The sequence below is a fragment of the Carassius gibelio genome, chromosome B8 (genome assembly GCF_023724105.1).
Source record: "Carassius gibelio isolate Cgi1373 ecotype wild population from Czech Republic chromosome B8, carGib1.2-hapl.c, whole genome shotgun sequence".
Lineage (NCBI taxonomy): Eukaryota > Metazoa > Chordata > Actinopteri > Cypriniformes > Cyprinidae > Carassius > Carassius gibelio.
The window spans coordinates 12,887,561-12,901,599 of NC_068403.1; the positions used below are offsets into that span (position 1 = coordinate 12,887,561).

Here is a 14,039-nt window from a genome sequence, read left to right on the forward strand (position 1 = left end):
GCCAAGAAAATGTCATGCTTTAAAAATAGCAGCCTTACTGCTGAAGAACAAAAGGGTCAAACATGCTGCAGTACTGCCTATTGCAGCTTAAAGATTTTAATGGTTGCCAAGTCTGTCAATGCACTTTGTTTAGTTGATCTTCCCCAGGGATTTTCTTCAGCTTGTTTCATTCACTGAGAAAGTGCAACAATATTCTCACTGAGGATATTTTATACTGTGATATATTACACTGTAAAATCTCAAATCTGTTGACAAATACACATCAATGATATTAAAGTGGTTGTGCAACCCAAACTAAAAAATGTTCTCCTTGCTAACTCCAAACCTTGGTGATTTTCTGTGTGAAGAGAGTTGGGTTTCAGACAACATTGCTAAATTGATTTTCATTGAATGGGCTGAAGAGTTGTTAGTTTATATCTTTATGTGTGTGTTCCACAGAAGAAAGAAAGTCATACAAGTTTGGAACAACATGAGGGTGAGTAAATGATGACAGAATTTTCATTTCTGGGCTGAATCATTACATGACCATGTCATTATGCAGTTGACTGGCTACATTACTATTCTGATGTTACTGTATACTTTTGCCTGTTGTAACCTTTGTTCTGTGTTGTGACTCTGCGTCTTTTTATACCACATATTGCAGGAGAGAAATTACAATAAAAAGTAACTTTCATTTGAATGGCACAGCGGTACAGGAAACTGTTAATGCACACTTTTCTTCATATGACAGGTTTTTGCCTTCACGGTTCTCACTTATTTTCCTTTTACAGTGGATTTTGCATGTAATGTACATAGAATTACCTGCATAATTTTTTAAGAATGATTCATTGGTTTTTATGTAATAATTTATGTAATTTCCAGGGAGCAATTGCTATTTATATTCTGGTTACATTTTTGAATACAGAAGAGAAAATTGGAGGGAACGAGATTTACGGTCAAAACGATGAAGATCATTAAACTCTATGATGATGATGTTGGTAACACTTTAGTATAGGGTCCAATTCACAATAATAACTAGTTGCTTATTAGCATGTCTATTATTAACATATTTGCTGTTTATTAGTGCTTATAAAGTACATATAATGCATGACATCCATAATCCTACCCAATACCCTAAACTTAACAACTACCTTATAAACTATTAATAAGCAGCAAATAAGGGGTTAATTGAGGCAAAAGTCATAGTTAATGATTAGTTAATAGTGAGAATTGGACCCTAAAATAAAGTGTGACCATGATGGGTATTATTATTGATAAAATTGTTTTTGTAATGACACAGAAACGTTTTATGCAAATGCCTCCGAACGAGTAAATCATATGTATGTAAATCATTTTACTGTATATTTCAAACGATGCACAAAAGATGCTGGAAAATTAAATGGAAACATAAATGTCTCTTAAACGTCACTGACGAAGTTATGTGTGGGACTCTTTTTTTTCCTTTAAAAATGATTCTTTTGACATATTCACGGTTTTATGCCGTATATAAGCACCTGGTCGTTGGAGCGTGTTGTTTATGAATACCCTCACTGTGTTGTTTTATGGAACATTTCTTTCTATTTCCTTTGTGATGTCACAGAGTATTTTCTGAGTATAAATAAGTGCTGGATACTGACTACTGGCAATGACACATTCTATGTGGGAAGGTGGCAACTTCAGGTGAGTCTAAAATGCACTACAGCACTGCGGAAACTATTAACTGTCCTTCAACTTAACTGATGTTCTGTGTGATAAAATTATTGCTCATATTTTTGGAAAACCTTTTTTTTTCTTTTGTCTCAGTAGGAAAAAATTACCATAGATCATGTAGACATATATCTATATATATATATATATATATATATATATATATACACACTACCGGACAAAAGTTTGGGATCAGTAAGACTTGTAATCTTTTTTTTTTAAAGAAGTCTCTTCTGCTCATCAAGGCTGCATTTATTTAATCAAAAATAAAGAAAAAAGTCAGTAATCTTGAAAAATGTTATTACAATATAAAATAATGGTTTCTATTTTAAAATCCTTTAAAATATAATTTATTTCTGTGACGCAAAGCTGAATTTCCATCAGCCATTACTCAAAGTCACATGATCTTTAAGAAATTGTACTAATATTCTGATTTATTGCTAGGATTTTCAACGTTGGCAAAAGTTGGGCTGCCAATCTATTTTTTTTTTTTTTAATTTTGGAAAATTGAAAATTTTTTGATGAATAAAAAGTTAAAAAGAACAGCATTTATTCAAAATATAAATCTTTTCTAACAATATAAATACTTGCTATCACTTGATAACAATTTAACACGTCCTTGCTGAATAAAAGTTTGCATTTCTTTGAAAAAAAGATTGAATAAAAGTTGTAAAAAAACCAACAACAACAAAAAAAAAAACCTGTAATGTTTATTGTTATAAAAGATTTCTATTTTAAATAAATGCTCTTCTTCTTATATTTTTATTCATCAAATAATTCTGAAAAAATTATCAAAGCTTCCAAAAAAATATCAAGCAGCACAACAGTTTCCAGCACTGATAATAAATCAACATATTAGAATGATTTCTGAAGAATCATGTGACACTGAAGACTGGAGTAATGATGCTGAAACTTCAACTTTGCATCACAGGAATAAATTACATTTGAATGTATATTAAAATAGAAAAGTTTTATTTTACATCATAATATTATTCCAAATATTGCATTTTTTCCCAGTATTTTTCATCAAATAAATGCAGCCTTGATGAGCATGAAACTCCTGTAAAAAAAAAAAAAAAAAAAAAAAAACATAAAAAATCGTTCTGGTCCCAAACTTTTGATCGGTACTGTATATTACATAACTTTATATATTATATTATATTATATTATATTATATTATATTATATTATATTATATTATATTATATTATATTATATTATACAGAAAATCTTTACAAATGCTTTTGCTATCAGATCCTATATTATAATTGTGCATTGAACTTTGAATTGTGCTTTTATTTATATTCTAATAAGACATACCAATTATGTCAAAGGCTATAAAGTGGCACAACATTCTATTAAGTTATTTTTATTATTTGTTTTCATATGTCAAAAAAAGCTATGAATAATCTGTAAATAATAGTTTCTATAAATCTCATAATTCTCATAAAACTCATAATTCAAATCTCACAATAACTTTAAAATGTAAAAAGAACATAAATTTTTTATCCAGTTAATATTGTGCTACTTATCCCAGTGAAACATTTAAGGGGAAAAAAAAAACATAACCTAACATGACATAAAGAATTTTTAAAATGGCTCATGCCTTTCATCTTCCACAAGAAAACTTGCGCTCAACCTCTGTAGACTGACGCGTTTGATGGTCTTTTGTTTTAAGAATGTCCTTTGTCATTCACGGAAGAATAATATTGCTGCATGTCATCTGCATGTGATCTTTGACCTTTGATATAAATTGAATAATCTAACACTGCATTCATTCCTTTGATGTGAGATTTTATCTCTCTTTTTTTTCAGATTGTCATTTTTATCCTATAAAGATCCTTTCACTCTCATTTTTAACCAGAACAGCACAGGAAGACAACGACTGACTACAAAGGCGCAAGGTACAGAACGCTGCATCTCGGTATATATTTACTTACAAGTATTTGTTTCTGAAATGTGCTCGATGTCTGTCATTTAATGACAACTTTGATGGCAAAGAATTTCATGCAGGCCTTAGATGAGACAGCTGTGAATTATGATATTTCCAAATGATCAAAAATGTGTACGGATACTCAACTCTGAATTCACTTTAACGGCATGCACAAAAGATGTATGCTGGGACTTTTCCGCTTTTGAAAATGTTTATTTGGTGCAAATGAAAATGCATTTTCCAGGGAACATAAAATATAGGACTATAATCAATTTTTATTTTTATTTCAAACACATTTTACATTGCTAAATAATATTTGAACTTTGCTTGAAAGCAAATTATTATTAATTACAACACAATGTATGTTGCATATTAAAACTTGAGAGTGTTATTACTGAAATTACTTACTGTTTATCTTTATTGCATGCACGCCTATACGCAAACTTCGGAAATATAAGAGTGGGAGGATAAAAGAGTTAAATTTATGGTCACTGTGAGTCATTTTGTTTGTTTTTTCTCAAATCTTTGTGGATAACATCCTGATTTTACAAAGACTAACAAAGTTCAGTTTTTCAACTTTCATGTGGTAGAGATGGAATGGAAAGTAGCTGACAAATATTGATGCCTATATGTAGTTTCACTTAGATTCTAATGTCTTGTGAGACATGTAAAAACTGCATGTATGTGAAAAGAGGGAAAATAATCTAGTGTGAGTAATATTCCATCACTGAGTGGTGTGAACCTGAAAGCAAAACTACATACGGAGTGACAGACACTCCATACATTGTCTAAGAAAAAGCGAATGGAATATTAATGAGGACACTGGAATTGTTCTTGTTTTTATTCTTAATAGACAAAAGCCCAATTAAAAACGCTTTTAGAGAAGCTTTTCACTGAACTTTTCACGCTTGCTTGCATTTGATGTTTGTTTAAACTGCAGAGTGCATGAAAACATCCTTTTATTGTTATACTGTAAATGCTCTGATCTCAACTGAGGCTCAATAACATCACAGACCGCATTCTATCGCTGTCTTATATCCCTTATCCTGTTCCTGGGTTGCTTCTTTTGTGCATGTTTTTGCAAAATGCAAAGTGTGTGTCTGTGGTTTCCTGAGAGGTGGGAAAGGTTTGTGTCTCGTATGACAGATAGATGTCACGCATGTTTTGGGTTTGCATTCAAGCAACACTCATGTTGCCCTTTTCTTTGAACTCGATGTGCATTTCTTACATGCATGCCAAATTTCATGTAATTATACCAGCTCCATCCTTCGGTTCCTTCTTGGTCTTCTGTGAGATTGCCAATAGCCCTTTCTATAGTATACATAAATGTTTGCCATGTTGGCACACATTTCCATCAAATGTAACTATGTATGTACATTTATGAAGGTAGTGAAAGAGTCTGTGTATATGTGATATATATAACAGAACTATTTTTTTAAATGAAAAAATACATGTCAAAATATAGGGTAAGAGGTAGGAAAAGCAATCTGTATTTACTTGTAACATGTATAGATATAAGTTTAGCATGTGCAGGATGATGCCATTGTTGCATTATAGGAAATAAATATAAATATTTGCTAATTTAGTTGTTTTAACACAAAGTGTACAATTATTCAAAAGGGGTATCTTACCCTACTACTGGGGGTAAGAAGGGATCAGTTTTCCAGAATGTACAAATTACATTTGATATAATTTCTTTAACAGGGCATTAATTTAAAATACTTACTTAAATATTCTACTTAAAATATATATGTTTTACCTTATATTGTGTGTGTATATACATAAACTGAACTCTAAATGCATCTAAATGCTTTTGAAAAAGCAAATTAAATTTGCTTTTAAAATTAGCATTTTATCAGGCTCCTGTGTGTAGGAAATAGGTTTCTTTCTTTGGCATTAAAGTGAAATGACTGAACATAAACAAAAGAGCCTGCATTTATTTGATCAAAAATACAGAAAAATGTAATCTTGCAAAATTGTATTTTTCCATCAGCCATTACTTAAAGTGTCAGATGATCCTTAAAGAAATCATGCTAATATGCTGATTTATTATTAGGATTCTCAATGTTGGCAACAGTTGTGCTGTCAAATATTTTTTGGAAACTGCAATACATTTTTTCAGGATTCTTTGATGAATGAAAAGTTAAAAAAGAACAGTATTTATTTTCTAACAATATAAATGTTTGCTATCACTTCTTAACAATTTAACACATCCTTGCTGAATAAAAGTTTTCATTTCTTTCAAAAAAAAAAGAAAGAAAAAAAAGAATAAACATTTACTGACCCCCAACTTTTAAACGGTATTGTATATTGTTAGAAAAGATTTTTAGGTAACACTTTAGTATAGGGTCCAATTCACACTAATATCTAGTTGCATATAAGCATGTCTATTATTAACATATTGGCTGTTTATTAGTGCTTATAAAGTACATATAATGCATGACATCCATAATCCTAACCAATACCCTAAACTTAACAACTACCTTATAAACTATTAATAAGCAGTAAATAAGGAGTTAATTGAGGCAAAAGTCATAGTTAATGACATGACAGTTTCCAGCACTGATAATAACTCAACATAATAGAATGATTTCTGATGACATTTTATTACGGATGCGCACACTTTATTTTACATATTTTGGACTGTTGACAACCAACACCCGCTTACACCCATTGAAAAGCTTGGAAGGGCCAGGGCAAATTTTAATATAACTCCAATTGGATTTGTCTGAAAGGAGAAAGTCACATACACCTAGGATGCTCTGAGGGTGAGTAAAACACAGGCCACCTCTCATTACCAACAAAAAACAAAAATATATGTTTTACAATATAATCCAATGTTTTTTGATCTAAAAAAGGAGATCAGTTGACCTCAAAATGAAACCTCAAATTCTGACGAAATTGAAAATAGCATGGACATTCATCAAAAGCATTGAGATTAGATTTTTTTAAGTGATCATATTTCCTAAACAGGAAAATACAATGTTAAGTTAATCTTAAAGATAAAGCTAACATTCAGGTAAATGTGTCATTGTCTCTCCTACAGTATGCATTATGTAAAATGACAATGTAATGTGTAAATATGTAACTCTGTACATCAATTTGTAGTCTTTTTCAAACTCTTGACTTCAGGAATGCCTCAGTCTGAGAGAGAGAGTGACAAAAGAGTGAGTGGGAGAGAAAATGAACGACAGCCACCACTAAAAGAAGAGCGTGACGCATCTCCCCCTCTGTTAAATGAATCCTCTTCACCCCAGCACGTGGAACATCTTTCTTCTGGAGTACGTTCTGTGAGTGAGCTTCGTTCTGTGCTACTTTCTAACGATGCCTTTAAAAATGACATCCCTTTGGAAGTTGTTTGCATAAAATATACTGTGAATGCATTTTCGAAGATTCCTTCATCTCTTCCTCTGTGCCAGGTACATTAATAAACTCCTGATGTTTAAAAGCTATAGTACAAATGTGGTGATGGCCTTGTTTCTGTGTGCAGAGAGCTGCTGATGAGGAACGGATGCAGTTTCTTCAGCTGGTGTTTCAGAATTCTCCGGCTGGTCCGATCAGGCCGTCTGTACTTCGCTCTACAGCTCTCCTGCTTCAGGGTTTGTGTTCCAATGAATTATTCAAACTCCACATTTTTCCTAGACATGGTCAAAGTGCTGGATTCCTCAGAGATCTCATTATATTCCATACATTTACACGTTGTGATGAGCGAAGTCATTTTAAAACACAAAAACTGCTATTATTCAATCTAAGTGTTTCAGTCCAAAAGGCTTCAGAAGAAATAAAACAAAACATAAACTCTGTCTGAATAATGTGCTGTTTAACAATATTGTATATAATACTGTTGTGGTTATATGTTTATTTATACAATCTGCTAAATGTTAACAATTTGTATTTTTTTTCTAAAAAGAGTGATCATTAAAATTGCAGGGTATTTTTTATTTATTACTGAATAATGCTGACTACACAAATAAATCTGCAAACAAACACAATGGTTATTAATTATTATTCATTTTGAATATTGTGCAGATTCTGCAGGGGGTATGGAAATGTTTGACCACTACTAGCAATATTAATTTTAATGGGCTGACTGCAGTCTTATATTCATAATATACTTAATTATATACTATATACTATACTTAAAGCCTTTATGTATGATGCATTTTAAAGGGTATAATGCATTATAATTATTCATTATGTGCATTGTAATAGATTATAACTTGTCGTAAAATAATTATAACTGAATTTTAAAGGCATAACTGTGGTTACAATTATTCACGAGATTGTACAATGCGTTATAAGATGTATTTCAAAAAGGCATAAATAATGCACTAAAATAAATATGTTTTATAATGCATTATACATATAAAGGTTTTCAATTGTGTTACCGTACTTTTGTATAGTATATTATATGTTTAGACATATACTATATTTACTATCAAATTAATATTATGATATTATATTCAAAAAGATAAAAATAAACACACATACAATTTAATTTGAGATACTTATCTATATTATACATGTATTTATATAGTGTATTGTAAGTGTAGTACTCACAAGTGGGCACTGTTTTGTTTAGCAAATGAGAGCCACCAAGCAACCATGAACAGAAGAAAAGACACAGGTCACAGTGAAGCTGTTGCTGGATCAAGCCAGCACAGGAAACAATCTCCCAGCTTTCATTCTCACAGGTAATTTTCAATCGATCAATCAAAAAAAAAAAAAAAAAAGTTCATCAATGAGAATCTGGATGTCCCTCATGTGTCCTCGTCAGCCCAGTGGAGTCAGATATCCAGAGATCCAGCTCTCTTTTTGTAAACGGACAATGTCGCTGGCCAGGCTGTGACAGAGTCTTTGAAGGCTATACTCATTTTCTTAGGTAAGTTTTTCGCTATCTCAAGTAACATCAGCGAGCCTTCCTTGTAGAAATCAATCATTTTCAAACTATAGAAAACGCCTTTTGATTCTCAACCTGTCTAGACATCTAAACCGAGACCACAGCACAGATGAGAAAACGATTGCACAGTGGCGAGTTCAGCAAGACCTGGTGTGCCACATGGAGAATCAGGTACGACAGCGATACAATCTCTTACAGAAAGCACACACAAGTCACGCTTTGCATCATTGATCACCATCAGTTATCATGAATGAGGCACAAGAAAGTGAATCATGGTTTCATTGGTTTTGAGTCATTCAGTGTGAACCCAAAAGAATCAAACGTCTTGGTAAAAGTGGTTTGAGAACCCACTGACTCTAACATGCTCTATGTGATGATTTCAGCTCGTTCAGGAGAAGCAGAAACTTCACGCCATGCAGCTTCACCTTCAGCTGTTTGAATGCGTCTCGACACGTACCGTAAGACTCTTCAGGATACTCTTTGACACTGCCAGAAGTTTCGTGAGAGCGTTTAGAAATAACGATTCTCACAGTGAACTTGACATTTCCTTTTTGTGATTTCATAAAATGTCAGTAAATTTATAGAAAGTGCAGATGAAGCCTTCACATCTCGTCAAGATGTCTACGGGAAATCATATCTGTGCTCTCATATGTAAGACTGACTTGTGTGTTTCCATTCAGGGAGCTGCTACAGGCTGGTGTAGGCCGCTGGCACTAAATGGCAGGACAGAGAGAGCTAGTGTAGCGCCGGTACGACAGGAACCCTGGCACACACCCCCACCACACCTGCTGCCAGGTAAAACCTGCTAAAATACTAAATACACATCTTCCTGTGCCTCTAAATACACACAGTCTAGCTGAGAAGTGTCATTAAACTACAAAAATCCAGTCAAGTGGAACTGAAATGCAGATTAAAAAAATATACCGATGAATAAAGGTTACCATCTATACCGCTGTTTACAGTGTGAAGGTCACACTTATCGTATGCTTACTTCCTTTCCCTTCATGTGTTTATGTTGTTGGTCAGACAGTTCAAAGTTGGTGGTCTACCACTATGACTACAGTTGAAGTTGTGAGATTGCTTGCTTCCTGTTGCCACTCTTGGCATGGAGACCACAAAGGAAGCCTGAGATCTGGACCAAATGTAGTTCAGACGCTCTCAGCTGGAGTTTTGCTTATAAGCCGTCTATTATAAAACCTAGATTTTGCATTTGCTAGATGCACTGTGCAAGAATATTTTCGAAAATGACTGACTCATAGGCGTTACCCGGCCGTATGTTTTGCACTTGCAGCAAAACACATAATGCACTATGCACATATGAGTGTGTGCGGTCAATTTACAAGAATCATTGTGCAATGTTTTGTTTAGTAATTTGGCTTTCTGGCAATTACAGATTTTGTTAGCAGTGTTGAATACTACAAATATGCAAACTTGCGGCCTCCATATACATATGCTTTCTTAATCAGATGGGTAAGTAAATAAATTATATTTGTCATTATTGTATATTTATTCAAATTACACACACACACACACACACACACACACACATATATAAACGTTATTTATTTGTTAATTCGAATATTTTTATATAAATAGTCACTCACTCTGAATTTTAAATGAATTTTTATATTATTTTAAATAAAAAAAAATATATATAAATTATAAATATATATAAAATGTATCATTGATTTCTGCAGTCAATTCTGGAAGCTCCAGACAAACAGCGGACGCTAAACGAAATTTACAACTGGTTCACAAGAATGTTCTTCTATTTCCGTCATAATTCTCCTACATGGAAGGTACTGTATACATGCTGACACTGCCAACTAACCCATCATTTCGAGATCTCAGATAGCCCCATTTCTGTTCAGTTCGTACTCAGTTATCAATAATACTTTTAATCATATTGTCTAAGACTGAGAGCTTTGATTGTGTGTCTGATTTAATGCCATATAAATTGGCGTAATTAAAACAAGGTTTATTTCTGAGGTCCTGAGACTGACTTGACATAAGCGCAAACACTTTGGGACATTATATTAATGTCCACATGGTGCCGCTGTTGGCATAAAATCATGCGGAGTAACCTCACCGAACGCCATAGGCCTGTTTCATATGAATAGAAATGATATTCTCTGTGTACAACTGTTTCAAACTTTTTCTCAGAACGCTGTGCGACACAATCTTAGTCTCCACAAATGCTTTGTTCGGGTGGACGGGAGGACAGGGGCGGTGTGGACGGTGGACGAGGAAGAGTTTCAGAAGAGAAAAGGGCAGAAAATCCACAGGTCCTCATGTTCTTCCCTCATCTTTAGATCAATTACACACACACTGAGATGTTCAAGATTATACAAATTTTAATTAAATTCACAAAATATGCTCCTTGTTTTTAAAAACAATCACGTGAGAAACACGAGTCACGTGACGTCTCATATTTTGGTTTACAGGGACTACACTTTCAAATGGATGACACCCTTCTCCCATTGCCCATCCCATGAAGCCTCAGATTTATCAATCAAAGCCACAAATTTTCAGTAACCCATTTTCCAAGTGTTTAGTGAAGTATGCAGAAAATTGATCTTCGACTATGTGGAGAATGTGAGTTGTATGTGTGTAGAATGTAGAGTTTTAGATATGATCCTTTAGGATAGGATAGTTTTCATTTTTGCATCTCTATCTGAAAAAAAGCAAAGTCTTCCTTAAAATGTGAAGTTACTCTCTTGTTTTATGTAATTGTATGTATGTAATGTATGTCTAAAAAAAGTACATAATATTTAGTCTATATAGCCAATGTGAATAAATGTAAACATTTTCAGTTTAATGTGTTGAACTATATACTATACTTTGAAACTGCAACATTAGTTGGTTTAACTGCAGATGATTGACAGTTAAACTATAGCCTATCCAACGAACAATGAGGCTAGAATTTGCTGCCTGTCTTGACTGGTGGACTTGCACAGGGGATGCTGTATGGTTATGGAGGTCCCTCCTCAAAGCACGAGCCCATAGGCAATCCACCACATTTCGAAACAAGAGGTTTGAAACATTGTGACGAAACGAAGCCTTGTTTGCTAAAATCACATGACTGTATAAACGTCTTAATGAAGAATCAAGTAACAAACTTAAAATAACCTCTTAATTTTATGAATGGCTTGTCAAATATATGAATAATTTAATATTCTAAAATTCACTACTGGGGTGTTTTACGAAACTAGCGACAAGAATATTCCACTCGTTTTATTATTGCTCACAATTTCCATCTGTCTCACCTGGACTCATCCTTCCGGCTGATATTGGTTCAACACTGATCTGACAAAATATTTCAAACACAATTTTTTTTCTTTTCTTGTTTCCATGGCCTTGATGCCTTCAGATGTATTATGATGAAAAACAGGCAGTTGACAGCCGGAGGCTAGAGTTATCTGGACCCTAATTACACTTTGAGTGGTTTTTTTTTTGTATTATCATTATTATTTTTTATTCGGAACACACCTCATTATAATGGCCTGTGGATAGCTTCACTGTTTCTGACAGCTGCCTCTCTCTGTGTCAGGTGCTTATTACCTGCTCTTCCTCTTGTGTTGACTTCCAGCGCCAAACAGGTGTCTCAGCCCCTGCGTCTGGTGTGTTATACGACCGCTGTGTTTCATTACCTGAACCTACCATAGATATGGCATGTAAAAGGAAGATGGTACTGTATGTCCTCTATGGACTTTCTTCAGAGTTTTACAGCCAGAAAAAAACATTCAGGTTTAATGGACAGTGTCCTTTTAGCATTTTTCCAGACAAGATATTTGAGCAAAATCATAGCTCTTTTCTATACACTCAAACGTGTCTTTTGTAGGAAAATTAGTCATCTCTAAGATTTTTTACAGGTTCAGATGTTATGAATGCAGAATGCTCTGTAATTTTGGTTTTAAAGTATTGCTTTGCAGCACAGATACCTAATATAAATCACAGACACACATGAATGAAGATACATAGCAGATGAAAATGGTGTTCTGTGGTTAAACATATTTTGAGGGCTTTTTACACTTGAAATGAACCCCTGGGTTATACTAAACCCCTGGTAAACTGAACCCAGGGATATTTCTTTGCATATTAGTCAGTGCCATTGACTGGACGAATGCAGCATGTGACCTCTTTAAAGGCACAATATAAAGGTCTCTTATTGACTCCAGTTCACGTTTTCAGTCACTGGTGCAGTGAGATCCAGGCAGACAAATAGTGATTATGTCAGAGATCAATTTTAGAAGAAGGAAACAAGTTTAAACTTAATTTAAATCAATCATTTATAACAAGTGCAAAGTGTTCCAAAGTATTGTATCTAATAGATGAAGTAGAGAAAGTCAAAAGAAAAGCTCAAAACAAGTAAGATTATCTGTGGAGGAAAGAGTAAGTGACAACCTCCCAAACTGGTGCTTATATGTCTAATAAGAAAGGGTCAATTTAGACATATCCATTCTGTCACTCATCCATTATGTCATATGTTGTTTTAACGGTTATAGGTCATGCCAGGCTAGGTCAACATGACCATTCAGATGATGCAGTGAAAAACAGATCAGTGGTTTTCACACCTTTTGAACAAATACAGCGAAACAAGCACTTTCAAATATCATATCTTTCATTTGACGAAAAAACAGTTCCTGGAAAAGAACACCTAGTACAATTAATGACTAATTCTGAGAAACATTATTACTCAGGCAGTAGATGAAAAATGTCCAATATATATTCTTGAAGAATACTACAGATATTACATCTTGAATTTAAACCAAACAAAAATAAAAGATAAACGTAAATAAAAAACATAAACTCGTAGATATTGGCATATGAATCAATCATAAATGTGGATATGCAAATCAAGGAAAATATAACAACATTGATTATTTGGATATGTAAGTCACCACAACTAGACCATTTCCCTGCAAAGGCTGAAATGACATGTGACAGATGATTAGGTTTCTCTTGCTAAGCACTTTACACGATTGGCACCGATTAACACATCAGAAACCCATACCCCAATCAAATGATATGTACCTTTACCTTTAAATGTACCTTGTTTAGAACCACATTTAAAAGCTCTATAGTGCACTGCACAAATTCTGATTCTTCAGTTTGTCCCCCAGGACAGGAGAGAAACTTGTTCATCTAGGCATACAGCACAAAGGTGAATATCTCACACTTCATTAGCCATCACTCTTTGACAAGAACGACAGACTCAACAGAAAATTGGGCTTGTAGATTTTGTTTCACCTCTGTCTCGTTACTCCCTGACAACTTCCCATCTCTGAGAGACGTGCAAACTCTCGACACGGAGCTAACGGGCTGGTATGTTTGACAGGCCGGGACAGAGATAAGGAATAGCATAAATGACACTCCTTCAACTAAACCACATCACAGAGAAGAGCCATAAATCACTCAGCACCTGTACAACCTGATGCAAGCAGCAGCACTATAAAACTTCATTTTTGGGGTTTGCTGGTTGCATTGAAAAGCATCTCAAAAATGTCCATTCTTTACATTT

At 33.9% G+C, this 14,039-nt stretch overlaps 1 protein-coding gene across 3 annotated transcripts; it reads left to right on the top strand.

Annotated features, from left to right (window-relative positions):
- Window positions 1–1,636: 1,636 nt before the first annotated feature.
- foxp3b (forkhead box P3b) lies at window positions 1,637–11,336 on the top strand. 3 transcript variants are annotated; one of them, XM_052562623.1, is made up of 13 exons: window positions 1,637–1,659; window positions 3,501–3,609; window positions 6,751–6,908; window positions 7,109–7,217; window positions 8,201–8,312; window positions 8,396–8,500; window positions 8,602–8,689; window positions 8,902–8,976; window positions 9,199–9,313; window positions 9,912–9,988; window positions 10,216–10,317; window positions 10,682–10,803; window positions 10,963–11,336. In XM_052562623.1, the coding sequence occupies exons 3-13, from the start codon at window positions 6,753–6,755 to the stop codon at window positions 11,051–11,053; spliced, it is 1,152 nt and encodes a 383-aa protein (XP_052418583.1). In that variant the 5' UTR covers window positions 1,637–1,659; window positions 3,501–3,609; window positions 6,751–6,752; the 3' UTR covers window positions 11,054–11,336. The 3 variants fall into 3 exon arrangements, with proteins under 3 accessions (XP_052418583.1, XP_052418584.1, XP_052418582.1); XM_052562622.1 differs by lacking the exon at window positions 1,637–1,659 and having other exon boundaries at window positions 3,351–3,589; XM_052562624.1 differs by lacking the exons at window positions 1,637–1,659; window positions 9,912–9,988; window positions 10,216–10,317; window positions 10,682–10,803; window positions 10,963–11,336 and adding an exon at window positions 9,545–9,901 and having other exon boundaries at window positions 3,349–3,589.
- Window positions 11,337–14,039: the final 2,703 nt, after the last annotated feature.

What these genes read in the sequence shown, in the direction of transcription:
- foxp3b (XM_052562623.1), top strand. Translation starts at nt 6,753, where the DNA reads ATGCCTCAGTCTGAGAGAGAGAGTGACAAAAGAGTGAGTGGGAGAGAA. An exon ending in TGTGCCACATGGAGAATCAG is followed by an intron (nt 8,690 to 8,901) that starts GTACGACAGCGA and finishes TGATGATTTCAG; the next exon opens with CTCGTTCAGGAGAAGCAGAA. An exon ending in CCCACCACACCTGCTGCCAG is followed by an intron (nt 9,314 to 9,911) that starts GTAAAACCTGCT and finishes TGGCAATTACAG; the next exon opens with ATTTTGTTAGCAGTGTTGAA.